Below are 25,961 nucleotides of genomic sequence, written 5' to 3'. Positions count from 1 at the left end.
TTCAGAAAATATTGCTTCACTGAGCTATTCTGACATTAAAAATCTACATATATTTCAGTTACTATAACCAAGGGCTTTATTTGTTAATATCACCATTGTTGTCATCACAAAAGTCTTTTTTTTAAAGATTTTATTTACTTAGTTGACAGAGAGATAGAGAGCACAAGTAGGCAGAGCGGCAGGCAGAGGGAGAAGGAGAGGGAGAAACAGGCTCTCCACTGAGCAGGGAGCCCTATGCAGAGCTCAATCCCAGGACCCTGGGATCATGACTTGAGCCAAAGGCAGCCACTTAACCAACTGAGCCACCCAGGCACCCCACAAAAGTCTTTTAAGTATTGAGAAGTTGTCAAGTTCACAGTGGTAGGTTTTCAAAATTTTTAATTCTCTATTGAAAGTTTATAGGTTATCATTGGCAACTAACGTTTTTCTTGAGTTACAAGTTCACTTTGTATCTTGAGAAAATGTTCGTCACGTGCCTGAGTCTGAGTAACCCTAGCTTGTCTGTCATTCTTTCAAGTAAAAATGGATTCTGTGAAGAGTGGCTAGTTTAGCTGACAACTCAAACAATTGTAGCCGTGCTTTTCCTCAAAACAACCATCATGCATGTGACAGAAGTTCTTGTCACACAGACTCTTAAAAGACTATCACAGAGAAAATTCAAAAGATGTGTACTCAGAAGACTTAATAAAATTAATACTCTTTCTATTTCATCAAGGGCATTATTAAGTTAAACTGGCTTTCCTTTTACTTCAAGTATTTTACAATAAAAAATATAATAATTCCTGGTACATTTTGGTGCCACTGCCTTGATTGACATGGGCACCAGGAGTTTTACCCACCATTGTTTTTGCTCCATCAGTGCAAGTTGTCAATGTGGTGAAAAAAAGCAAATAATGTCTTGGTATTATTATAAAAGTAATTTTGGCGTCATAGAGCCCCTTAAAAGCATCCTGGGGACTCCTAGGGGCCCACAAACTGCACTTTGAGAACCACTAGTCTGATGGATTTTCCTGCACCTGCTCTGGTCAGGCTACTCTCTTGTTTTAAATCCTAAAGTAGCTTTCCTTGGCTCCTAAGATATAAGTCTAACATCTTTGACATAGTCTACTGTTGGACCTCTTTCTGTTTCTCCAGCGTCATTGCAGGCCATACTTTTCATCTGTCAACACAGTGCACCTACTCTAGTCTTTTTCACTCTTTCAAATGTACCAGGCCCTTTCCTGCTACAGGGCTACCTCCTCCCCATGCAGTTGCTTTTTGCCCTGGGAAATTTTGCCCTCCATGTGATGCTTAACAAACTCCTACTCATTTTTCCAGTCTCCTACTTCATAGCACTTCCCTGGGGAAAAGTGAAAGTACTCTAAATGAGCTACCCAGGAAACTCACTACCATACCATCTTTTATTTCTGTGTAGCCCAGATGCCAAATGTAAATACCTAATTATATCATAACTACTGCTTTAATGGCTATGTCTTTTGTTCCAATGTACTCCAGTGAAACTATGCATCTCATACTCAAGACTCTATCCCCAAGGCCAATGAATGAGTGAATGAAGGGAACCACATATTTTTATACTTAGTTTGCAGAATTAGGGCTTTGGAGAAAGTCTATAAAAAAGAAGAGAAGCGTCTTAAATTTAGTAAGTCAAGAACCAACACTTTTTATTACAGCTCTGAAACAGGTCACAGCTAATGGAGCTCTTGGGTTAGAAAGTCATCATCAGTAAAGAAAGTACTGAAGTACTTGGCAAGCCATTGGTAAGTTCCAAGAAGTCCTTGTGGTGGAGATGGTGAGATATTGTCCAGCTTCTCTGAAAATCTTCTGTCTATGGGTCTCTTAGGTATTGAGTGAAAAGTTGTCATTTTCTGAATTTCCTTTAGAACTTTGTGCTTCCCCATTTTGGGCTTTACTTTCTCATCAAGGGTCTGAAAAGTTGTCATCAGTTTCAAATCTTTCTGTACTCCTACAATTGAAGTAAAATTTATCCACTAAAAAATCAGAAAATTAATTAGAAATTAGAAAATTAATTCAATGGAATGCTTACCATCTTAACAAAATCCAACTTCAAACTAATGATAGAGCTATCTAAGTCGTTTTTCCTCATGTTAAGAACGACTTTTAAGGAAGTTTTACCAGGCTTCCATTTAAAATCTTCTTTATTCCCTTTCTAGACAACTCTCTTGGAAGTGTTGATCAGGTGTGAAACATAACCCGATTTGTGTATACACGGATCTCACCTTATTCTCTGCTGAAAAACATTTAATTTGTCAAATTTGATTTTATTTACTCTGCTTAATTGAGATAATTACTGAACATTTACTGTGTGCCAATTATTACACTGAGCTCAGGCTATACCCAGATGATTAAGCCTCTAATCTTGCCCACAAGAAGAGTAAAATGCAACCTCTACTACCATGCGGGGTGTTCAAGTTGTTAGAATGTGTGTTTGCTGCTTTGTGGCAGCTTCTTTGTGTTAGCCCAAACCATGGTATTAGTCTGGCAAAGTAATGGTTAAACCACCCTTGCTTTTCTTTGCTATTTTAATGGAATTATAAAATTGTTTCCCTTTCTTTTTTATTTGCCTTTTCTCTTTATAAAAGTGGTCCTAACGCTCCCCACAATTTTTTCTATTTCCACTTTGAGGTTTGATGCAAAAGCAAGGAAGGGAAAACATAAGAGAAGGGAAGAGAAGAGAAAACACTTCCTGTATGATTTTCAAGACATCAGAACTTGCCTCTCTCTTTTTCACATTCCTAGAGAGTAAAAGGAAGCAGTAATAAAAATGTAATGCACAAAAGGCAAATGGAAAGTAGATGCTGAAAATGAAAGGAAAAAAAAGTGGCATCTCCTCTGTCCAAATGATGAAATGTTACTTAAGCTACACAAGGGATCCCGAGCTCTGCCGAGTGACAGACTCAAACCAGCCTGTGTGAGACAAGTCCCCAGGGAGGGCAGCTGGCCCTTTAAGACAGACTGTTACCGAAAGTGCTGGCTAGTTTTCAGCTTTGCTGAATCGGAGAACCCATCTATCTAGCTATTTGTCTATTTACTTTTTTTTTTTTTCCACAGAGAAGATCAGATTCCGAAGACTTAGTCATACCGACTCACACTCAAAAGAGACTGGGTTATAGATGCGAAGGCCACATTAACGTGTGGGAGGTTGGCTACTACCCGGAAACTAATAGATGTCAGTCATTTGGCGGGACACTACCTGTCACATAAACCCATGCTCAGGTTCACACAAGAGATGAGATTAGTGAGCTGAGATGGAAGGGAAGGGAGGGGAAGCAGATCACAGCAGGGAAACCTCCGTCCGGTTCCCACAGTCGGATGGGTTCGTTTTCTCCGTGTGGCAATGGCTAACAGGTGTTGAGTGCCTGTTTTGCCCAGGCATTGTTACAGGTACATGACATCATCCTGTCTTCACAACAACCCAGTGGGAGGGATGTGGTTATCATTTCTGTAGGACAGAGGAGAAAAACGAGGAGCCCAAGGTCACACACCAGAGCAGAGGCTGGAGCTATGACATGAACCCCAGCAGTGTGGCCCCAGAGTCACCTGGCCTAGCCACCAGATGGGGACTTCTCCTCTGATGATCCTTCCTCCTATCTAAGATGGACGCTTAGCAAGTTCTTACCCTCCAGTTGCCATTCTTAGTGACCAAAAAGCACCATCTGGAGGTGCCTGGGTGACGCAGTCATCTAAGCATTGGACTCCTGGTTTGGGCTCATGTCACAACCTCCCAGCTGTGGGATCCAGCCCCGCATCAGGGTCTCTGCTCAGAGCAGGGTCTGCTTGAGTTTCTCTCTCCCTCTGTCCCTCCCCACTGCTCACGCTCTTTCTCACTCTCTAAAATAAATAAATCTATTTTAAAGAACACTATTCGATTATCTCAGAGACTTAACAATATACTTGAAAGGCTACTGCTCCCTTTTCACTTGCTAAGTAAGTTCCAGTCCTATCTTCCAAACGACATGTTTTGTTGATCTCTACTGGATCTTTGGACTCTCCTGTTCCCATCTGAAATATTTTCAGAAATTATCATGGAGGTTAAAGCATCCATTTTAATGGGTATCACTTGAGTTGGTCTTAAACTCACTGAAGATATTATTTGGAAAACAATATTGTAGAATAAAAGTTATTCTGACTATCCTTGCTTTCAGAAGACTATCATTTTCTGACACAGTGCCCAAATTTTAGACCTACTCACTTTTTGGAAAATATGGTCCTTTTTGTACTTGCTGTGGGACAGAAAGCGCTCTGCATGCCTTCACTATGACAGACACTCAAGATACACATTACTGCCCTCAGGGAACTTACAGTTTATCGGGGCAATCAGATATTAAACAAATCATTAAATTGATTAAAATCAATCAAATTAAATTAAATTGATTAAATTAAATTAATTACAAGCAAATGGAATATAGCCAAAGGAGAATGCTTAAGATTAAGAAGTAATATGGAGGCAGAACAATTTAGCAGTGAAGTACCACTTGTATAATAAATTGTGGCTTTTTTTAAAAGATTTTATTTATTTGACAGGGAGAGAGAGAGATCACAAGTAGGCAGAGAGGCAGGCGGAGAGTTGGGGGGCGGGGGGGGGGGGGAAGCAGGCTCCCCGCTGAGCAGAGAGCCCAATGCAGTGTTCCATCCCAGGACCCTGAGATCATGACCTGAGCCAAAGGCAGAGGCTTTAACCCACGGAGCCACCCAGGTGCCCCTAAATTGTGTTTTTTAGGAAGTTAAGCAGCCTCTCTGAGTTTTTGGTTTCCTTATCTGCAAAATGTAATTACAGTAATTACCTCATAGAGAAGTTGTGTAGTTTAAATGAAATTCTGTTTGTAAAAACACTTTGCTAAGAGCCTACATCTAATTGAAGATTGATTGAAGATTGCTGCCATTAATATATTAAAATATCTGCATGTTAAAGATTCAATGAAGACATATCATGATAAGCCTGGAATATAATTGCAGCCCCATTAGCCCAGAGTGTGTGGTGGGATATCATTTGTCAGTGGAATACCTAAGGATAAGATATTATCTGGATTACCATACAATGACTAAGGCAAAGTTTTTACTGTGAAGGGTTATACTTGGTAGAGAGCCAGAAGAATCACACACATGCACTTTGCACTTTGCACACATGCACACATGCACACATGCACCTGAATCTTTTAGGGAAACCAGCACCTAGCAAAGGGCTTGGCAGACCCTAATTTATTTTTGACAAATGATATCTGCAAAATCAATTCCCTAACAATATCTTCACTAATCAACTCAAGCGATACCTTCGAGGTACATATACAACTAAAACTTTTTAAAGGAGGAAAGTATAAATAAGGAAAAAATAAGAAAAATTGAAATCTCCTGTTTTATAAGCTTTTTTATATTTCCTGCTGACCTGGAAAGACAATCATTTCTTGCATACATAATTCTCCCTTTTCTGACTTTGTCCACGCTTTTCTTCCTAAGAACAACTTGGCACATGTGAAAAATATGAAAAAATATGTTCCAATGCTGTGTAAGTACTGCATGGGCACACGTGGTTGGAGTCCCCCATCTAGGTGCTCATGTTAATAAATGTACATTTTTAATTGACTTGGTTAAAAAAAAGAAGAAGAAAAGAAAAGTAGAAAGGGAAAGAAAAACACGACAATGGAAAAACCCAGAAAATGGAAGTTTCTATATTCACTATTTAAACGGCACTCATCAACCAAAGTTCTCAGAGCCTACTGAGACTTCCTCTTCAGGCAGTCCTGCAGAATCGCCCCCCAGCTGCCTAATGGCCCTCTCCATCTCTGTGCTGCTGGCCCTGGTGATGCTGGGCTCCAGCCCAGCCCGCTCTCTGGACTGTGTCCTGCATCCAAGCCATGGCAATCTGGAAACCTTCACACTGTTGAGTCAGATGGAGAGAATCTCCATTCTGTCCTGTCTGAAGGATAGGACTGACTTCAGCTTTCCTCAGATGCTTGTGGATGGGAACAAGTTTGAGAAGACAGAAGCCACAGCTGTCACGCATGAGATGCTCCGGCAGATCTTCAGCCTTTTCAGCCAAAGGGGCTCCCTGGTGGCTTGGGACGAGACCCTACTGGACAAATTCCTCGCTGGACTTCATCAGCAGCTGGATGACCTGGAGACATGTTTGGAGGAAGAAAAGAACATGGAACAGTTACCCCAGGGAAGTGAGAACTCCAGACTGGCTGTGAAGAGATACTTCCGTGGAATCAGTCTCTATCTTGAAAAGAAAGAATACAGCCGCTGTGCCTGGGAGGTTGTCCGGGTGGAAATCAGAAGGTGCTTGTTCTTCGTCAGTGAGCTCACAAGGAAACTCAGGAAATAAAGAAGATGTTGAGTCTGAAAACTCATCTGGTCAACTAAACGCCTATTTTCTAGGACTCAAAGTGTCATTTTCATCTCTATCCTTATGCCAGAAGAAAAATAAATAGTAACAAATGTATGGGGTTATTACAAAGTTATGTTAAATGTTGCAAGTTGTTTAGAACAAAGATATGCACAATTCATCTGCAATAGCTTAAGATCTTTTGTACTTTTTATTTATTTAAATTATTTGAAATATTTTTGCTGTTTATACTATTTAAATATTTATTGTTCACAAACTACTTGTTTGGTATTATGTTTTGCATAAGACTACAGTTCATTTTTAAGTTATGGGAAATAAAAGCAACTCTTAAAAATCAATTTTGCTTGCACACACTTTTTGAGTGAAAACTTAACCCTAAGCCTGATCTCAGAAAATAAACCAGAAGGTTCCTGAATGAAAAAGGACAAGGATAGCCCAACATGGCTAGTGGAAAAGCCAATGCTAACATTCATACGGAATTGCAAGTGACTTCAAATTGCCAAAACAACCTTGAAAAATAAGAGCAAAGCTGGAAGGTTCCCATTCCTGATTTCAAAACATACTACAAACTACAGTTATCAAAACCGTGGGATACTGGCATAAAGGTAGACTTATAGACCATTAGAATAGAATTGAGAACCCAGACATAAGCCTATATATCTATAGACACTTGATTTTTGACAGGAGTATTAAGACCATTTAATGAGGAAAGAACAGTATCTTCAATAAAATGATGCTGGGAAAAACGGGATATTCACACGGCAAAAGAAGGAATTTGGATCTCAACCTCACATGATATAGAAAAAAATCCAAAATGGATCAAAGGTCCAAATATAAGAGCTAAATCTAAAAAACTCTTAGAAAAAAACTCTTAGAGAAAAATAAATCTTGAATGACATTAGGTTTGCCAATGATTCCTTAGGTAAAACACTAAAAGCATAAGCAACAGAAGAAAAAAAAAGATAAATTGAACTTCATCAAAACTAAAACTTTTCTGCATTAAAGGACACCATCCAGAAAGTGAAAAGCAATCTACAGAACAGAATAAAATATTTGCAAATCATATATCTAATAGGGGTTTAGTATGCAGAATATATAAAGAACTCTTATAACTCAACAATAAAAAGGCAAAAAAAAAAAAAAAGAAAAAGGGGCAAAGGATTGAATAGAAATTTTTTGCAAAGAAGATTACACAAAGTGACAACACTAATATAAAATGATGTTCATTATCATTAGTCATTAGGGAAATGCAAATCAAAACCACAATGACATACCACTTCGCACTCACTAAGATGGGTATAACCCAGTAATGGAAAATAGTGTTGGTGAACGTGGAGACATTGGAACCCCTACACATTGTTGGTGGGAATGCAAAATGTTTCAAATTCTGTGGAAAACAGTTTGGGGGTTCTTCAAAAAGTTAAACATAAAATTACCATATGGTCCAGTAATTTCACTTCTAGATATATACCACAAAAGAACTGAAACTGGATATTCAAACAAATACTTGTTCACATATGTTCTCAACAGCACTATTCATGATAGCAAAAAGTGGAAACAACCCATCGAAGAATGAATGGATGAACTGTTGTGTATTCATGCCATGGAATACTGTTCGGCCATAAAAAGGAACAAAGTATTGATACGTGCTACAATGGGAATGAACCTTGGAAACATCATGCGGAGTGATAGAAGCCAGACACACAAAATTGCCTATTGTATGATTCCATTTATATGAAATATCTAGAATAAATAAAATCAGAGAGACAGAAAGCAGATCATGGTTGCCAGGCGCTGAGAAGGAAGAGGAGTGAGGAGTGATGACTGCTTTATGTGTATGAATTTTCCATTTGGGGTGATGAAAAAGTTCTAGGTGGCTCTGTCAGTTAAACATCCAACTCTTGATTTTGGCTCAGGTCATGATCTCAGGATTGTGAGATGGAGCCCCACACTGGGCTTCGGGATCTGCTTAAGATTTTCTCTCTCCCCCTCCTTCTGCTCCTCCCCGCCCATCCCTCAAAAAAAAAAAAAAAAGTTCTGCAACTAGATTATAGTGATGGTTGCACAATATGGTGAATTGTACTAAATACCACTGAATTGTACACTTTAAAATGGTTAGCTGATACAGATAACCGTTTTTTCCTCTGATCATTTCCCATGTTTGTCTTCCCCAAAGACTGCAAGTTCCTTAAAGATGAGGAAATACTGGATCCTTTAACTGAACTCAGCTAGTCCAGAACTTTGAACAGAGGCATATTTACTTGACTGCTGAGGAACTGGTCCTTTAGAGTAGTGATCCTGACTTCCCCTTTCATAGTGTCTTCTCCTGTTTGCAGGGCAGTGTAGGGAGGGCCTAAAGACAGTTAATAAAAATAAAAAAATTAAATCCATATATATAGTAGTCGTGTTGACATAGTAATCAGAGTTTTTACGAATGCTGCATTATTCCCAATTTTCTCTAGTGTGCTAGTCTTGTCTTCTCCTTTGGACATGGTATTCTTGCAGAGGGACTCTTCTTAGCAACTCCCATGGTTTACTGCAAGTCTTGGGCAAGTTGCCTAACCCTTCTGTGGCCTAATTTTCACGGTTGTTTTATGGGGTTCATAATAATGCCTACTGCCGAGGTTTACGAGATTAAGTGAGTAATGGGCACAAAATGCCTAGCACAAAGGAATCACTCAGAAGTGAGATATTTGTTACTTTCGTTTTTATTAACTGTGCATATAGTAGTTACTCAGTAAATAATTATTCACTTCCGAGTTTCTTATGGTAATTATTTAAAGAAATTTGGGTGCCTCTTGACCTTTGGTTAATGTCTCTACATTTCAGGAGCTGGGAAGAAAGAACTGGTGAACACACAGAGAAGCTGGCAGGGAACTTACCTCAAAAACCAAAGAACAAAAACTTTGGGGGATTAAAGGGTGTTAAAAGTCTTGCATAGATAACAACAATAGCTATAAAATCGAAACCTAATTAAAAAATAGGCAAATGACCTGAACAGACATTTCTCCAAGGAAGATGTACAAATGCTCAACATCACTAATCATTAGGGAAATGAAAATCAAAACCACAGTGAGATGCTACCACACACTTATTAGAAGTTATTACAAAAAAAAAAAAAAAAAGTGTTGACCAGGATCTAGAGAACTGGAACTCTTACTCGGTTGCTACGGGAAAAAGTATGGTGGTTGCTTAAAAAATTAAAAATAGAATTACCATATGACCCAGCAAATCCAGCAATTTTACTTCTGGGTATAGCCTCAAAAGTGAAAGCAGGTTCTCAAAGATACTTGTACACTCACATTCACAGCAGCTAAAAGGTAGAAACAACCCAACTGTCTATTGACAGGTAAATAAATAAAATGCGGTTTATCTGTACAATGGAATATTATTCGGCTTTAAAAAGGAAAGAAATTTGACACATGCTGCAAGACGGATGAACCTGGAGGACATTATACTATATTAAAGAAGCCAGTCACGGAAAGACAAATACTGTATAATTTCAATTATATGTAGTACCTACAGCCGTCACATTCACAGATACAGAAGTGGAATAGAGGTTGCCATGGGCTTAAGGGAGGGGAGAACGGGGAAGTTGTTTTTAATTAGTATACATTTCGGTTTGGCAAAATGAAAGGAGTTCTGGAGGTTGGTTGTACAACCATGTGAATATAATTAGCGCTATTGAACTATGCACTTCAAAATGGCTAAAATGGTAAATTTTATCCCTTTGCATTTTACCACCATTAAATTAAACAAAAACAAAAACAAAAACCTTAAGCCTTGCATCGACACACAAACATCGTATCAGTGTGGGTAAAGGCATGGGATTTATTCCGGTTTGAACCAGTGTTTAAATTCTGAGTTCCCGGGGACGCCTGGGTGGCTCAGTTGGTTAAGCGGCTGCCTTTGGCTCAGGTCATGGTCCCAGCGTCCTGGGATCGAGTCCCATATCGGGTTCCTTGCTCGGCAGGGAACCTGCTTCTCCCTCTGTCTCTGCCTGCCTCTCTGCCTACTTGTGATCTCTCTCTCTCTGATAAATAAATAAATAAAATCTTAAAAAAAAAAAATTCTGAGTTCCCACCGCTGAACTGTATGCCCTTGGAAAATATGCAGAACCCTTTTGGGCAGCCTCAGTTTTCTTCTCTATGAAATGGGAATAACTATACCTCGCTGCCTCTCAGGAGAGCGCTCTGAGAAGAACAGATCATCTCAAGGTCCCCTGTGGCTCCTATCCCTGTCAAACTTTCAGACTTTCCAAACTCGGGGCTCTAGGGACGCGATGGGGGCAGGGACCTGCGCTGGTCTTCTTGGGGGAGGGTCTCCCGCGGGGGAAGCAGCCTGCGCAGGCCCAGTGCTGCCGCCTGCTGGTGCACCTGTGCACCAGCGGAGGGACCGGGAGAGAAATGGCGCCAGCGGTCTCCTGTGCCCAGTGAGGCCCCTCCAGGGATACTACCTTACTGCGACTCCTCCAAGAAGGGCAAGCCGTCTTCCCGCCGCGTGCCACAGGTACTGTTCAGATGGCTGTTCCCAAGCTGTCTGCCCCGCGCGGTGTTTGCCTGCCTTCTCTCCCGGAGCAGGGCAGCGTCCTCGGGGCTCTAGGCCGGCCAAGCTCACTGACCTTTCAAACTCCAGGCTTGAAGCCCCTCTGGCTGCCAGAACTCACAGAACTCAGCCCCTCTCTTTTCCCCCAGTAAATGGCTTTGGGTTATGCTCTCCTGTGGGTTCCCGTGGGTGCTCCTGTCTGTTTCTGTCTCGCTTCCGCAGCCCCAGCTCCCGCTCCTCCACAGCAGTCCTGGTGGCTTCTGCCCCAGATCATGTCTCCGCCCTTCCCAGTCTCTTGGGTGAGGCTTCTTTTCTCCCCCTTTAGTTTTGGAGTTTGTCCAGTCAATCTTCAAGCCGATTTCTGGGGTATTGAGGAGGATTTAATAGTTCTCTCGTTGTGTTTGGGACACGATCAGCCTAGGGTCCTCCTACTCCGCCGCCCACCTAGCCCCTCCCCCACCAAACTCAATTCATTCCTAACTCATATTTCAGCAAGATTTTTTTTTAAGATTTTATTTATTTATTTGACAGACAGAGAGAGATCTCAAGTAGGCAGAGGCAGGCAGAGAGGGGGAAGCAAGCTCCCCGCAGAGCAGAGAGCCCGATGTGGGGCTCGATCCCAGGACCCTGGGATCATGATCATGACCGGAGCCAAAGGCAGAGGCTTTAACCCACTGAGCCATCCAGGCGCCCCTCAGCAAGATTTTTTAAAATGAATATTCTGTTTATTTGTTAGAGCAAGAGCGAGAGAGAGCACGCACACTAGTTGGGGGAGAGGCAGAGTGAGAGGGAGAAGCAGACCCCCGCTGAACAGGAAGCCGGATGAAGGGCTCCATGATCCTGGGACTCCAGGTTCATGACCTGAGCGGAGGGCAGATGTTAACCCACTGAGCCGCCCAGGAGCCCCTTCAACAAGATTTTTAGATGGAGCCTTACAAGTTGACTTTAAAATATATCAAGAAGAAATCACTTACAAGAAAATCTGAGAAAGAGGGAAATACACAGATGAGCTTGACTTATCCAAAATGAGATGGTCCTCTAAGGCTATAGAAAGTGAAACCAGGTGGTGTTATTGTAAGAATAGACAAATTTGATCAAGAAAACAGATTAGAGGTTGAGGATAAGACAATTGAATTTAGGGGCGCCTGGGTGGCTCCATCGTTAAGGGCCTGCCTGGGGCTCAGGGCATGATACCAGCATCCTGGGATCCAGCCCCACATCAGGCTCCCTGCTCCGTGGGAAGCCTGCTTCTCCCTCTCTCGCTCCCCCTGCTTGTGTTTCCTCTCTCGCTGTCTCTCTCTATGTCGAATAAATAAATAAAATCTTTAAAAAAAGAAAAGGCAATTGAATTTAGTGGATCTTTGCATATAATAAAAGTGGCATTTCAAACAAGTGGGAAAAGTGGGTGTCAGGGGCAATTAGCTAAGTCATTTGAAAAATAGCATTATCCCTCTGTCACATTCTTCCAGGTTCTTGCTGCTTTCGGCCTAAGTATGAAATAAGGTGGGGAGGGAGAGACACATACAAGCTAGATATAGTCATGTGACACAACACTAAACAATAGAAGATTTGGGAGAAGCCTGCTGGGCAATTCTAGAGAGAATTTCAGCTCTTATTACTCTCTTTCTGCTACGGATGCTCTTGCAAGAGTTTGATACTTGGAGCTGGCATACCCTTTGACTATGAGCAAGAGACCAAGAGAGTCACAGACATGCCATTTAGCAAACTTACGGCTTTGAGCTGCTGCTCTAACCCATCAACCATCACCCTGCAGACTTTAAATTGAGATCCGCACCCCCCACCTTCATTATTTTAACCTCCGATAACTGGTTATCTGTTAACTCGCAGCAAAAAGCATTCCTAACCGATAGAATAATATTGATCAGATTTCAGCTCTTTCTTCAAGCCCTGGTAGGCTAAGGAATAACTTGTTAATCGATGCATGGGTTCTGGGGCACCTATTAAGATAAGTGTTTGGTTTTTCTCCTTGTTGCGTACTGATGTTGTGAATTACATAAACAGGTTTTCTTATTTTGAACTTTCATTAACGTGCTGGATGAACTGCTGTTGTTTATAATACACCTCTGGTCTGATTTACCCATATTTAACATGGTATTTTTATCCTCATGTTTATGAGAAAGAATGTCCTGTGATTTTCTCTTCTGATTTTGATATCTGGCTTTTAACAGCCTTATAAAATGAATTGATGAGCTTTCTGTCTTTTTCTATGCCCTCTTACAACAGAAACATGATTTACCAAATAGTTTCATGATATGGTTTCCTGCTTTGCTATTTCTTTCTTTGTTTTGTTTTTTTTTAAAGATTTTATTTATATATTTGACAGGGATCACAAGTAGGCAGAGAGGCAGGCAGAGAGAGAGGAAGGGAAGCAGTCTCCCTGCTGAGCAAAGAGCCCAATGCAGGGCTCGATCCCAAGACCCTGGGATCACGACCTGAGCCGAAGGCAAAGGCTTTAACCCACTGAGCCACCCAGGCACCCCAGCTTTGCTATTTCTTCAGGCCACTTGACTGAAGACCCGTATTGCTTTTTAAAGACTTTTGATTATGGATTGTTATTTCTTTTGGATGCAGTACCCTGCTGAAAAGAGTCTAAGAGATAATAAGAAGACCCTCATGCAGTGGGGCTGAACTTGTCTAAAACAATATTTTAGTTTTATCAAAATGAATTGTGTTGTATTTTGAATGTTATTTTTCTTCCTTTGTTCACCTTGCCGAGCAGTGGGCTCATGGATATGACAGGGGCTTGAATTCTTGTCTAGAAAGCTTATTCCGTGAACACAGCAGATAGCGCTGAGAGAACCTCTTGCAGCTTGACGGCTGGAAGACGAGAGGAAGCTCGTCAAAGCTCGTATTTCTAGCACAGTACTTATTCAATGAAGAATACTTAAATTCCTACCGTGGGCTGGAAACTGTGCTAATGACTAAGGTTACAAAGCTCAGACTCAAAAAGTCTAATCTTCTCGAAGAGACAGAAAAAATGAACGATCAGTTAGAGAACAGAATGATAAGCGTTCTAATGGAAATGCTGTATTTGCACAGAGCCATAGGCATGGGGGGTGGGTTGTGAAACGGAGAGAGATAATCAATTAATTGGTACTTTAAGACGATAGATGGATATGGAAAGACATTGAAAGAATTGGACAATGGGTTAAGGGCCAGAGACATGCAGGGATTTGGAAGCAAGAGCTAGCCAAAGAGTTGTCAAAATTGGACATTTTATGAAAATAAGTAAAAACTAGGAACAAAGTCAAGTTTCCCTGCTTACAAGAGGTCTAGAAATGAGAGACGGGAAAGTTACACAAGACCTTGAATGTCCCGGCTACAACTCAGAGACCAGGAATGCTGTTAAATTCCTTAACACAGGCCAGGAAAAGAGACCTCTCTGTGCCCAGTTTCCTTATCTGTAAAATGAAGGTAATAATAGTACCACTTTTATAACTGGGGCGAGGATTGGTTGCTTTCATTTAGATAATGTGTTCAGAATGATACCTGGCACTTAGTATGATTATTCCCTGATGTTCCAGGTTTGTGGGCAAGAAGAAGAGGCAGTTCCAAGAGAGCTGCCCAGGAGAATTTGTAGGGCCAGCTCAACCACCACACAAGGAGGAGGAGAAATTGCCATTCTCGGGGATGACTGTACCAAGTGTCTCAGGACCCGTTCCTACTCACACACACACTGGCTGTCTACTAGCACATGCCTTTCCTCCACTGCTTTCTTCACTGTGGTTCTGCCTTGTATTCAGGATCTAGAAGTTTCCACCAGAAGAATCCTCTGCTAAGATTCCATGCACCAGACTCAGCCAAGCCCCCAGGGCCAGAGGGAAATCCTAGCCTCCTTTTTCAAATTCAATTTGGCAAGTTGCCTTTTAGTTTCCTTTTCACTTGTTGCAGCAGACTCGTTATTTTTGCATTCCCTATTCGTTATGCAATGGCAGATGATGAAATAAAACTAAATTTAGCTGTAGGTTTTAATTACGTAGAGGATTTTGCTTTGGGCTGTTTCACTTTAAAAAAGACCCAGGAACTTGAGAGACAGGAAACTCAGATGGAGTTCAGACAGTAAGACACTCCCAGGTGTTAGCGGAGGGAGGGACAGGAGCTTACTCAGCTGTTATTGTAAATGTGCTGCCCATTTAGTTCTCTTCTCAACACCAAGTAGGCCTGGCATCATCCGCCCCTGAGTGGTCATGAAAGTTAAAGAAGTCAGGCTCAGAGCATTGCAGGGTATCTAAAGGGAAATGTAAATCCAGGCTTAAGGCAGACTGGCAGTCAATCAGAACCAGTAGGAGTCACGGCAAACAGGGGAGACGCTGGGTGGGCAGCCTCCATGTGTTCCTGGGCAACCAGCGTCTTGATGGGACCATCCCGAGTGTGGCAGGGGGGCGCACAGTGTGGGATCCTCTGGTTGTGCGTGCATATTGGAGCAGGGATGCAGTTAGCAAGAGCTAGGGATGACCTTCAGCAACGTGGCCTTATCCCTGAGGGATCCCAGGTGACCAGGAAGGAAACTGAGGAATGAGTCTAGTCAAAGGCCTATGACAAGACATTCAGGATGTGGGAAAGGGAAAGAAAGAGAGAGGAATCTGAAAATGGGCACTTAGATCTCAGTGGCATGTTCTGCCTGTTCACACCAGCTCGGTGGCCTGAAGGTAGTTGGCTCCCTCAGCAGCTGCTGGCTTGTGGTCACAGGGAAACCCCAACTCCAGCCTGGGGCATCGAGTGTGAGCAAGAAGAAGGAAGCAAGTGACAGATTCTCCCCTCACCCCAAAAGCAGGCTTTTGTTGTTCTAAAGGTAAAATAGGAATTCTACCGGTTCCCAAATAAAATGTCTTCAGTGAAATGAAAACTTTTGGTGAAATGACCATGCATTTTTATTGTTGCAGAGAATATTCTTTTTGAACCAAGTTCTTCCTCATTTTCTGTGTCCTCATTACCTCCCCTCCTCCTTTTTCAATGGACTTCACTCCAAGTGGAACCTCACACCACAGTTCCTACCCAAGTCCAGGAAAAAAATCACATTTGTTTTCCTGTGATTCAAAAAGCACAAGCGGGCACCTGGTTGGCTCAGTGGGTTAAAGCCTCTGCCTGCATCTCAGGGTCCTGGGATCGAGCCCCACATCGGGCTCTCTGCTCAGCAGGGAGCCTGCTTCCTCCTCTCTCTCTGCCTGCCTCTCTGCCTACTTGGGGTCTCTCTTTCTGTCAAATAAATAGATAAAATATTTTTAAAAAAAGAACAAGCAATAAAGAAAAAGGACTCATGTTATTATAAACCCATAATACTTCTTCAGTTAGGCACCCAATGGGTCCTTGTAAATATTACCAACATCAGCTGTTTTTAAATGTTTTGGCCTCAAGACCCACTGACATTCTTAAAAATAATTATTGAGACTCCCTAGAGAGATTGTACTTATGTGGGTTACATTTATTGATATTTACCATGTTACGAATTAAAACCGAAAGAGTTCTAAATACTCATTCTGTTTAAAATAGCAAAAATAGGGGCACCTGGGTGGCTCAGTGGGTTGAGCCGCTGCCTTCGGCTCAGGTCATGATCTCGGGGTCCTGGGATCGAGCCCCGCATCTTGCTCTCTGCTCAGCAAGGAGCCTGCTTCCTCCTCTCTCTCTGCCTGCCTCTCTGCCTGCTTGTGATCTCTGTCTGTCAAATAAATAAATAAAATCTTTAAAAAAATAAATAAATAAAATAAAATAGCAAAAATAAGCCAATTACATCTTAACATAAAATATATATTTTTATGAAAACTAATTACATTTTCCAAAGCAAAAAAAAAAAAAGAAAATATTTTAAAGTTTTGCATATCTCTTTAATGTCTGGCTTAATAGGAGACAACTGGGTTCTCATATCTGCTCTGAATTCAGCCTGGTGTGATATGTTGTCTGTTTCAAATCTTTGAATGGAAATCCAGAACAGAAAATGAGGAAACTTGAAGACTGCTAAAAAAGTGTCTGGGAACCCCAGAGGTGCTCAGGCCACACTCTGAGAACCACTTACACACATTATCATCACACAAGGTTGAACAGATACTTAACAGACCACAGTGAGTTTGAATTACTATTCTTTTCTGCCTGTTTTCCAATTCTGCTTATTTTCATTATAGTCCAGAAGACCGAGCAGTTTGGGAAAACACTATACTCTTGTGGTTGATATTGTTCAGGATTCTCAGCTTAAAAGTTTTAGGTAAGAATAAGTGTTCATTTACAGCTTTTTTGATTCTTGATTACTAACCTTCTTTCTTTTTTTTTTTTTTTTTTTTTTTAAAGATTTTATTTATTTATTTGACAGAGAGAGATCACAAGTAGGCAGAGAGGCAGGCAGAGAGAGAGAGGAGTAAGCAGGCTCCCTGCTGAGCAGAGAGCCCGATGCGGGGCTCGATCCCAGGACCCTGGGACCATGACCTGAGCCGAAGGCAGCGGCTTAACCCACCGAGCCACCCAGGCGCCCCACTAACCTTCTTTCATTGTGAAATGTTAGCAGTCGTTCACGAAAACTCACAGAAGAGTAAAAATGTTAACAATTAAAGCAAATATTCATGTAGCCACCAGCCAATAAAAATAATCAAATTTCACAACATTCTAGAAGCCTCACCACCATTCCCAGCCAGTTTGCCCCTCTTGGATATAACTCCATCTCTCTGTACTAAAGGTAACTGCTATCCTGAATTTTATAGTGATCACGGGCTTACTTTTCTTTATAATTTTACCTTGAATCATCCAGTCTAGTTTTGCCTGTTTTTTAAAAAAAGATTTATTTATGGGGCGCCTGGGAGGCTCAGTCATTAAGCATCTGCCGTCAGCTCAGGTCATGATCCTGGGGTCCTGGGATTGAGCTCCTTATCGGGCTCCCTGCTCAGCAGAAAGCCTGCTTCTCCCTCTCCCACTCCCCCTGCTTGTGTTCCCTCTCTTACTGTCTCTCTCTGTCAATTACATAAATAAAATCTTAAAAAAAAAAAAATAAGATCTTATATATTTATTTGAGGAGAGAGTCAGGGGTGGGAGTAGTGGGGGGCAGAGGGAGAGAGAGAATCTCAAGCAGACTCCCACTGAGCACAGAGCCTGGGGTGGGGCTCAATCTCACAACCCATGAGATCATGACCGGAGCTGAAACCTAGAATCTTAAGCTTAACCAACTGAGCCACCCAGGAGCCCCTTGCTTATTCTTAAACTTACATAAAGTGAGTACGTATTCTTCCGAGTTTAATTTTTTCATTCACCATTATGTTTGTGAGATTTAGCCTTGTTTTTAACATATAATTGTGGCTCTTCATTTGTGTTATTTATGATCCTGTCATATGCATAGACTATAATATATTTATCCATACAACTTTTAAGGGATATTTCAGATGTTTCTAGTTTGGGACTATTATGTATAGTGCTGTAATGAACATTCTTGTGCATATATTCTGATGCATATCTGTAGGATTTGTTCCCCAGGGTAATTCCTGAAAGTAGACTTACTGGGTCATAGGCCATGCACATTTTCAGCTTTGCCAGAAAATGTCAGAATGTTTTCCAAAGTAGTTGGACAAATTTACACACTCAGCAGCAGCAGATAAGAGTCTTTGTTGGTTTATATCATTATCATACTTGGTATTTCCAGTCCTTTAACTTTTTTTACATGCATCCAATGTATTCTTTTATTGAAAAATCAATAAAAAAAACTTTTAGGCATAGTATTTACAAAGTTGTCCAGATACAAAATCAAAATTAATAACTTTCACATATATATGTGGGTGCACATATATATGTATATATATGAAAAAGTAATGAATTAATCCCATTCAAAATTAGAAAGTATAGTGAAAAAAATTTTGTTCATAAGAAATAAAGATTAAATATGTTGGAGTAAGAAAGAATGTGTAAGACATAGAATCACGCCAACAGGAAAAACCTTATTGAAAGACATTTTGAAAATAGCCCAATAAAATGCCAAGATAGACTGGTCTTCTTTATGAACTGATTAATAAATATTTGCTGAATAAATATTTATTCAATAAATGAATGTGTGTTTCTCAAGAGGAGGCTAGCATTGGTGGCCTTGCAGAGTCTGATTTCCCTTCTTAATGATGCTTAGTGAGCTTAATGCTCACCCTACCACATGCTTAAGTGTTCTTTGCTCACCTATGAAAAGAGCAAGTGAGAGAAGTTGCTTAATCCTCATTGGTGGTCAAGGTGAAAAAAATCAGTCTCAATCTAAGAGAAAAGACTACGGGGGTGCCTGGGTGGCTCAGTGGGTTAAAGCCTCTGCCTTTGGCTCAGGTCATGATCTCAGGGTAGTGGGATCAAGCCCCCTAATGGGCTCTCTGCTTAGCAGGGAGCCTGCTTCCCTCTCTCTCTCTGCCTGCCTCTCTGCCTACTTGTGATTTCTGTCTGTCAAATAAATAAATAAAATCTTTAAAAAAGAGAGAGAGAGAGAGAGAAAAGACTATATAGTATTTTTCATTGGTTGCTGGCCATCTTACTTGAATCAAAAATGTACTTGTAGGCTCATATTTAGAAGCCAAGAGAAAGATGAAGATAACTTTCCCTGTTAATGCTGTTTTATTTTTTAATTGAAGTCCAAACTTTATTCAGATTTCCTTATTTTTTACCTAATGTCCTTTTTTGGTTCTGGGATCTCATTCAGAATGCCACTACATTTAATCGTCATGTTATCTTGGGTTCCTCCTGGCTGGCAATGACAATTTCTCAGTGGTAGACTTTATATGATATTGTCAGTGGTGTTATTTTTTAAGTTTCATTTCCCATTTTTTTGTTGTTGCTAGTATAAAAGGAGGCGATTGCTTTGTAATACTGAGCTTGTGCTCAGTGATCTTACTAATTTTGTTTTTTAATTATCATTGTTTATCCGTAGATTCTTTTGTATTTTGTTATAGATAATGAAGTAAAATATTTGAAACAGCAAGAGATTTGAACAGGCTCTTCACAAAGAAAATATTCAAGTGGCCAATAAACATGAAAATGTGCTGAACCTTATTAATAAACAGGGAATACAAATTAAAAACAAAATGAGATATCACTAGACACCACTAGTACGGCTAAAATTAAGAAGACTGCCAACATTGGGTGTTGGCAAGAGTGTGATCCAAATGTACTTGTCATACACAGAGAGTGAGAATGTAAGTGGGTGCAAATATTTGGAAAATAGGTTTGATATTATATGTTAAATCTGAACATATGCATATTCTATGACCTGGTTACTTCATCCTGTTCATATATCCAAAAAAGTGCATACCAGCGAGCTCCGAAAGAGGCATACAATGGTTTTCATAGCCGAGTTAATTATAATGACAAAAAACTCAGGAAGAAAAATACCAAAACATTCATCAGTAGTGGAAAGGATAAAACACTGTGGCATTTCTGAGTAGATATGACATATTCGTGTGAATTAATGAACTCTAACTGCACACAGCAACATAGATGAATCTCACCGACATCCTGTTGACTGAAAGCAGCCATTTATACAAAGTTGAAAACCCAGAACGATAAGGGAGCTCAAACGCAGTAGGGACTCTATTGGGGGAGAGTGGAATAATGATTGCAAGGGGACAAGCAGGGGGTTTCTGTCCTATTATGGGTAATGCTTCCGCCTTCACTTAGTTTGGGGTTACAAAGGCGTGCAGAAGATATTATTTTATATTAATTTGTTGAGCTGTATACTTAAGATTTGTGCATGATTTTCTATGTATATTATATAATTTTTTTTTCAAAAAGAGGAATGGGGAATTTTTCCTTTTATTCATCAAAATACTCTCTTACTGTCAACTTTGCTGCCCTTTCCAGGTTATCACTGAAAGGGTTTTGGGGTGCTTAATTTCTGTTTTGCCACTGTTCAGGCACTTACTGTTAACTTTCCATCTTATCTAAGTTATCATTTTTTTATATGGCCCTTTTCCTTGAAAAAAGAGTTGAAGAGATGATAAGACAGCTGTAATTTTGATTTCTAGATACGTATTTGTTCTGCATAGGTAATTTATTGAATCAAAAAGAGGAAGGAGCTCTTCCTGTTTGTGAGGTTTATAGAAAAGCTCCAGGGTCAGCTGGGTGGCTCAGTTGGGTACAGCTCCTGATTTCCAACTAGGTCATGATCTCAGAGTTGTGAGATCCAGCCCTGCCTGGGACGGGCTCCCTGTTCATGGGGAGTGCACTTCACCCTCCCCCTTTGCCTCTCTCCCTGCACGTGTGCCCGCTCTTTCTCTCTCAAATAAATAGATAAATCTTTAAAAAAAAAAAAAAAAGAAAAGAAAAGAAAAAGAAAAGCCGCTCCAAATTTAAATGATTTCAAATGGTTAGACCTGCATGTAAGTTTTGCTTTCTGAATGTCAGCCTGCCTCTCTAGAAAACTTCACTAACCAGAAGAAACCGGTACAGGGACAGGAAGAAGTTGTCTGCACCACAGAAAGCCAGTGGGAGAAAATGTGTGTAGAAAACAAACAAAAAACCGACCTCCACATAGGCATTACATGAAAAAAGGCTTCAGATCAGAGAGGAAAAGCTGTTGGAAAAGGCTGCGCATTAATCCTTGCAACGGAGGTATGCGTTAGGCCAGTCTAAAATGTAGATATCCCTCAGTGAGACAAGGGTATCTGGTTCTTGCGATAAAGCTATATATATTAGCGGAAATGAAACAAAAACAAAAGACCGTGTCTTACAAAAGAAGAGACTTTACCCATTCATGGGTATCCGCCTGCCACCACGGGAGCGGGGCTAGAGAGAAGCTTCATGAAGGCGACTGGAAGACAGGGCTAGACCAGAAGCACCTGAACACAACAGCAAGAACTGGGAAGAGGACAAAGGAAAGAAATTAAAAAAAAAAAAAAAATCCCTTTTTATGATTCGGCATACATCCCTTTTCTTCAATTCCTCATATGCCTTCATTTCCCACCTCCACAGCCATGAGAGCCTCCGGGCATGGCCTCTTCCTGCCTCTCCCACCCGGGGCCACCTCCAGTATTGCTGCCCATTCTGCCCAGGACAAAACTCTGGTCTCCTCTGCCCACAGGTCTCTTGAGTTAAGTACGCATGCGCCACTCCTGCATTCAGGAACCTCCACTATACATCCTGAGCTCATTTTCCACCTTAGTCCCCCTGACGCCTAACACATAGCCTTGTCCAGATCTTGAAGCTCCTTCTCCGGTTCCTTCCACACTTGTAGGGGCTCCCGGCCCTGCTCGCTCGGCCCCTCCATCGAGAGCGACACTGGTCACCGTGGCAGGCACTGACCACGGCGGGCCTGCTAGGAACCCCACAAGTCCGGACTGAGCAGTACTATGAATGTAAAAATGAGCTTCATATTTTGAGGGCAGTATTTAAAGAAGAATGTAACTACCTCATTATAATTTTATATAGATTTCGCGTTAAAATGCTACTATTTGCCTATATTATGTTAAATAAATATACTACTAAAATTAACTTCACCTTTTCTAAATGTTTCTTTTTACTCTTTTAAGGTGGCTACTAGAAAAATTTTTTATTTTATTTTTTAACTGTCAAAGATTTTTATTTCTCAAATTACCTTTGTCAGGATTCTATGCAGAATGTATTTTTTTTTAAGATTTTATTCTTTTATTCATGAGAGACAGAGAAAGAGGGAGGGAGAGGGAGAAGCAGGCTCCCCACTGAGCAGGGAGCCCATGTGGGTCTCCATCCCAGGACCCTGAGATCAGGACCTGAGTGGAAAGTAGGCACTTAATGGACTGAGCCACCCAGGCGCCCTAGGAAATTTTAAATTGCAGATGTGGCTCGCATTATACTTCTGTTGGATAGCATTGATATAGAATGCCCTCTACCCTATCACCTTCCCCATAATCATCACTTCTTCAGGCTCACCGCTTGTCTCCTTATCCTCCCCATCAGCTGTAATTCCCTTGTCCTTTGAGTGCCACCACCACCACTATGGTTGGCACCCTGTATCTGTCTGAAGGTGCTAGCTGTTGTCTTCTCCACTGTATTTTAACTGTCGTATATGGAAAGAGCACAGGTTTGAATGCAGTCCACTCATTTGATTAACTGTGTGTATCTCACACTGTTTGGCCCTCTTTGAGCCTCAGTCTTCTCCTCTGTAAAATGGGAGTAATGGTAACCCATCTCCAATGTTTACTGTGAGGATTGCGCAGAGAATGACACAGAGGAACTGCTCAATTTGTGGTAACTAATACTACTGCCACTTACCGCCACCACTATTATTCTAGATTATGCTCTCTCTGATGACAGAGGATCAGAGGCTCTTGGATATGGGCAGGATGAGGAGGCCCTCTGCCACACCTGAGGAGTTCAGCTTTACCTAAGAGTGCAAGTCATCCTGGGAGAGCAGACTCCAGTGAACAGACTCCTTGGATGACCTTCATCCCCCAAGTGCAGTGGACCATCTCTAGGTTGACTGATCCCTGTGACTCCTTTCACTGGCCTTTGTGGTGTGAGCCATGATGATTCCAGTCTAATTCAGAGACAGTTTTCAAAAAGCAGAAACCCTAAAGAATGACTTAATGACAGACATCACTGGGCATTTGAAAGTGGAACAGCTGTGGGATTATTTTGTGTTTACCAAAACTCATTGCGAAGAATGCAGGAGATGGCAGAGGTTCTGTTCAGACCTGGCATGTAAAGGTCAAGAGGCTGGGGTGAGTGACATTGGGGCAGAACAACCAGAAAGGCTGGGGCTTACTGGCTCTTCCTTAGTGTAGATTATTTTCGAATGAAAGAACACACTCACTGGTGAAAAACTAGAAAGCCACACAAAATAAAAAAGAAAAACTACCACCCTTTTGTTATACAAGTCAAACATAACCACTATCCAAATGTGAGTATATTTCTGTTATTACTTTTTTCCTCTACATACTTTTACATAGCTGTGTTGTATGTACACTTTTATATTCTCCTTTTAACATAATGATTGCTTTTTATTTTCTAATGACACAGTAATGTATGTTCATTATAGGAAAATTTTAATGTGAAGGGGCGCCTGGCTGTCTCAGTGGGTTAAAGCCTCTGCCTTTGGCTCAGGTCATGATCTCAGGGTCCTGGGATCAAGCCCCGAATCGGTCTCTCTGCTCAGCGGGGAGCCTGCTTCCTCACCTTTCTCTCTGCCTGCCTCTCTGCCTGCTTGTGATCTCTGTCAAATAAATAAATAAAATCTTAAAAAAAAAATTAAAAAGGAAAAAAAAGTTTTAATGTGAATAAAGTTAAAGTTAAAAATTTAGTAACATATTTATTAAATTCTTTTAAACAAATAAAATGCACCAAATTATGAGAATGTCTAACAATTCTATTCCCCAGATATCTTCTGATCAAGAGAAAAAACATACATACAAATGGTTCCAAGGTAAAAAGAGAAAAGGGAAAGAATTTTTCTTCTTCTTCTTTTTTTAAAAGGTTTTATTTATTTATTTGACAGAGAGATCACAAGTAGGCAGAGAGGCAGGCAGAGAGAGAGGAGGAAGCAGGTTCCCCACTGAGCAGAGAGCCTGATGGGGGGCTTAATCCCAGGGCTCCAAGACCATGACCTGAGCTGAAGGCAGAGGCTTAACAAGCTGAGGTACCCAGGTGCCCTAGAATTTTTCTTCTTTCTAATCCTCATGTTAGCATTCTCCCCCGTGGTAACCACTACTAACAGATGCCCACCAAAAAAAAATTGTATGTGTGTATCAGCATACTTTTTGTATCTATTAATTTATAAAACAAATGATAATACCATTTCATTAAATATATCTGGAATATAGGTCCATACCAGCAGGTATTCCTTTTTAATGGCTCTGTGGTATTCCATTTGTGTCTACCATGGATTACTTAATTCCCCAATGATGGATATTTAATTTGTCTTTCATATATGGCAGTACTGCAATGAACATTCATAAATGTTCATATATAATATATATTATATTCACACACATATACAAACATATATGTATATACACATATACTTCTGCAGGAATATCCATAGGTAAATTCCTAGCAGTGGCATTGCAAGTTAAAGGGACAATTCCATAGCTTGAAATTTTACATTTTGAAATATATTGCCAATTGCCATGTGGTCTGTCCTTATGAGCTAGCTTGGGCTTTCTCACAGCATGGCAGTCTCAGGGCAGTAAGATCACTTATATAGTGGCCGAAGGACAAGGTAGGCATTGTATTGTCTTTCCTGATTCAGCTTCAAAATTATACAGCTTTGTTTCTACCCCAGAATTCTCCCCAGATTCCAGAGGAGGCACACAGACCCTACCTCTTGACAGGCAGAGTCAAAGTCACACTGTAGATTTTCACGTGGGTTGGGAGATAATGCTCTAGCAACTTTTGAAAAAACAACCTTCCCCATTGCATAAATTTATACTTCCATTGACTGTATATTAGAATACCCATTTCCCCATGCCCTTTGCAAATCTTATGGGTGAAAAATGATTGCCTCTTTACTAGTTTGATTTACATTTTTACTAAGAAATTTGAACATTTGAACAGATTTTCATGTCTTTTATTGGCCATTTATATTTCTTTTCTTATATATGAACTTCTGTATGATAGCTTTCTATTCAAGGGCTCCTTGCCTGTGAAGAAAATGATCCCTTTCTCTCTGTACATCATTACAATGTTTTTGATACTGCTCTTCCTTTTTTTTTCTTTTTTTTATGCTCTTCCTCTTTGACTTTTTTTTGCCATTCAAATTTATAACTTCTTTCTAGTCATATTTATCAATATTTTCCATTAGAGTTCCTGGGTTTTATAACTTGCTGAGAAAAGTCTTCCTTACTCCAATGTTTTTTTTTTTGTTTTGTTTTGTTTTGTTTTTTTTAAGATTTTATTTATTTATTTGACAGAGAGAAATCACAAGTAGGCAGAGAGGCAGGCAGAGAGAGAGGAGGAAGCAGGCTCCCTGCTGAGCAGAAAGCCCAATGTGGGGCTCGAACCCAGGACCTGGGATCATGACCTGAGCCGAAGGCAGCGGCTTAACCCACTGAGCCACCCAGGCGCCCCAACTCCAATGTTTAAAAAAAAAAATACCCAAGTTTTCTTCTAGATTTTGGTCATT

At 40.7% G+C, this 25,961-nt stretch overlaps 2 protein-coding genes across 2 annotated transcripts in view; both read left to right on the top strand.

Moving 5' to 3' along the window:
• Positions 1 to 5,782: 5,782 nt before the first annotated feature.
• On the top strand, positions 5,783 to 6,340 carry LOC125083790 (interferon alpha-2-like). The gene has a single exon (XM_047700696.1). It carries the CDS (start codon positions 5,783 to 5,785, stop codon positions 6,338 to 6,340), a length of 558 nt encoding a protein of 185 aa, XP_047556652.1.
• A 4,420-nt stretch (positions 6,341 to 10,760) lies between these two features.
• Positions 10,761 to 25,961, top strand: part of HACD4 (3-hydroxyacyl-CoA dehydratase 4) — a 96,460-nt gene continuing 81,259 nt past the window's right edge. Inside the window, exon 1 of the mRNA XM_047700692.1 lies at positions 10,761 to 10,870. The gene's annotated coding sequence lies outside the window, so the exon portion shown is untranslated. The remainder of the gene's footprint in view (positions 10,871 to 25,961) is intronic.

This window comes from Lutra lutra, chromosome 13, assembly GCF_902655055.1.
Source record: "Lutra lutra chromosome 13, mLutLut1.2, whole genome shotgun sequence".
NCBI lineage: Eukaryota > Metazoa > Chordata > Mammalia > Carnivora > Mustelidae > Lutra > Lutra lutra.
This window is presented reverse-complemented; position numbering and strand designations above follow the sequence as displayed.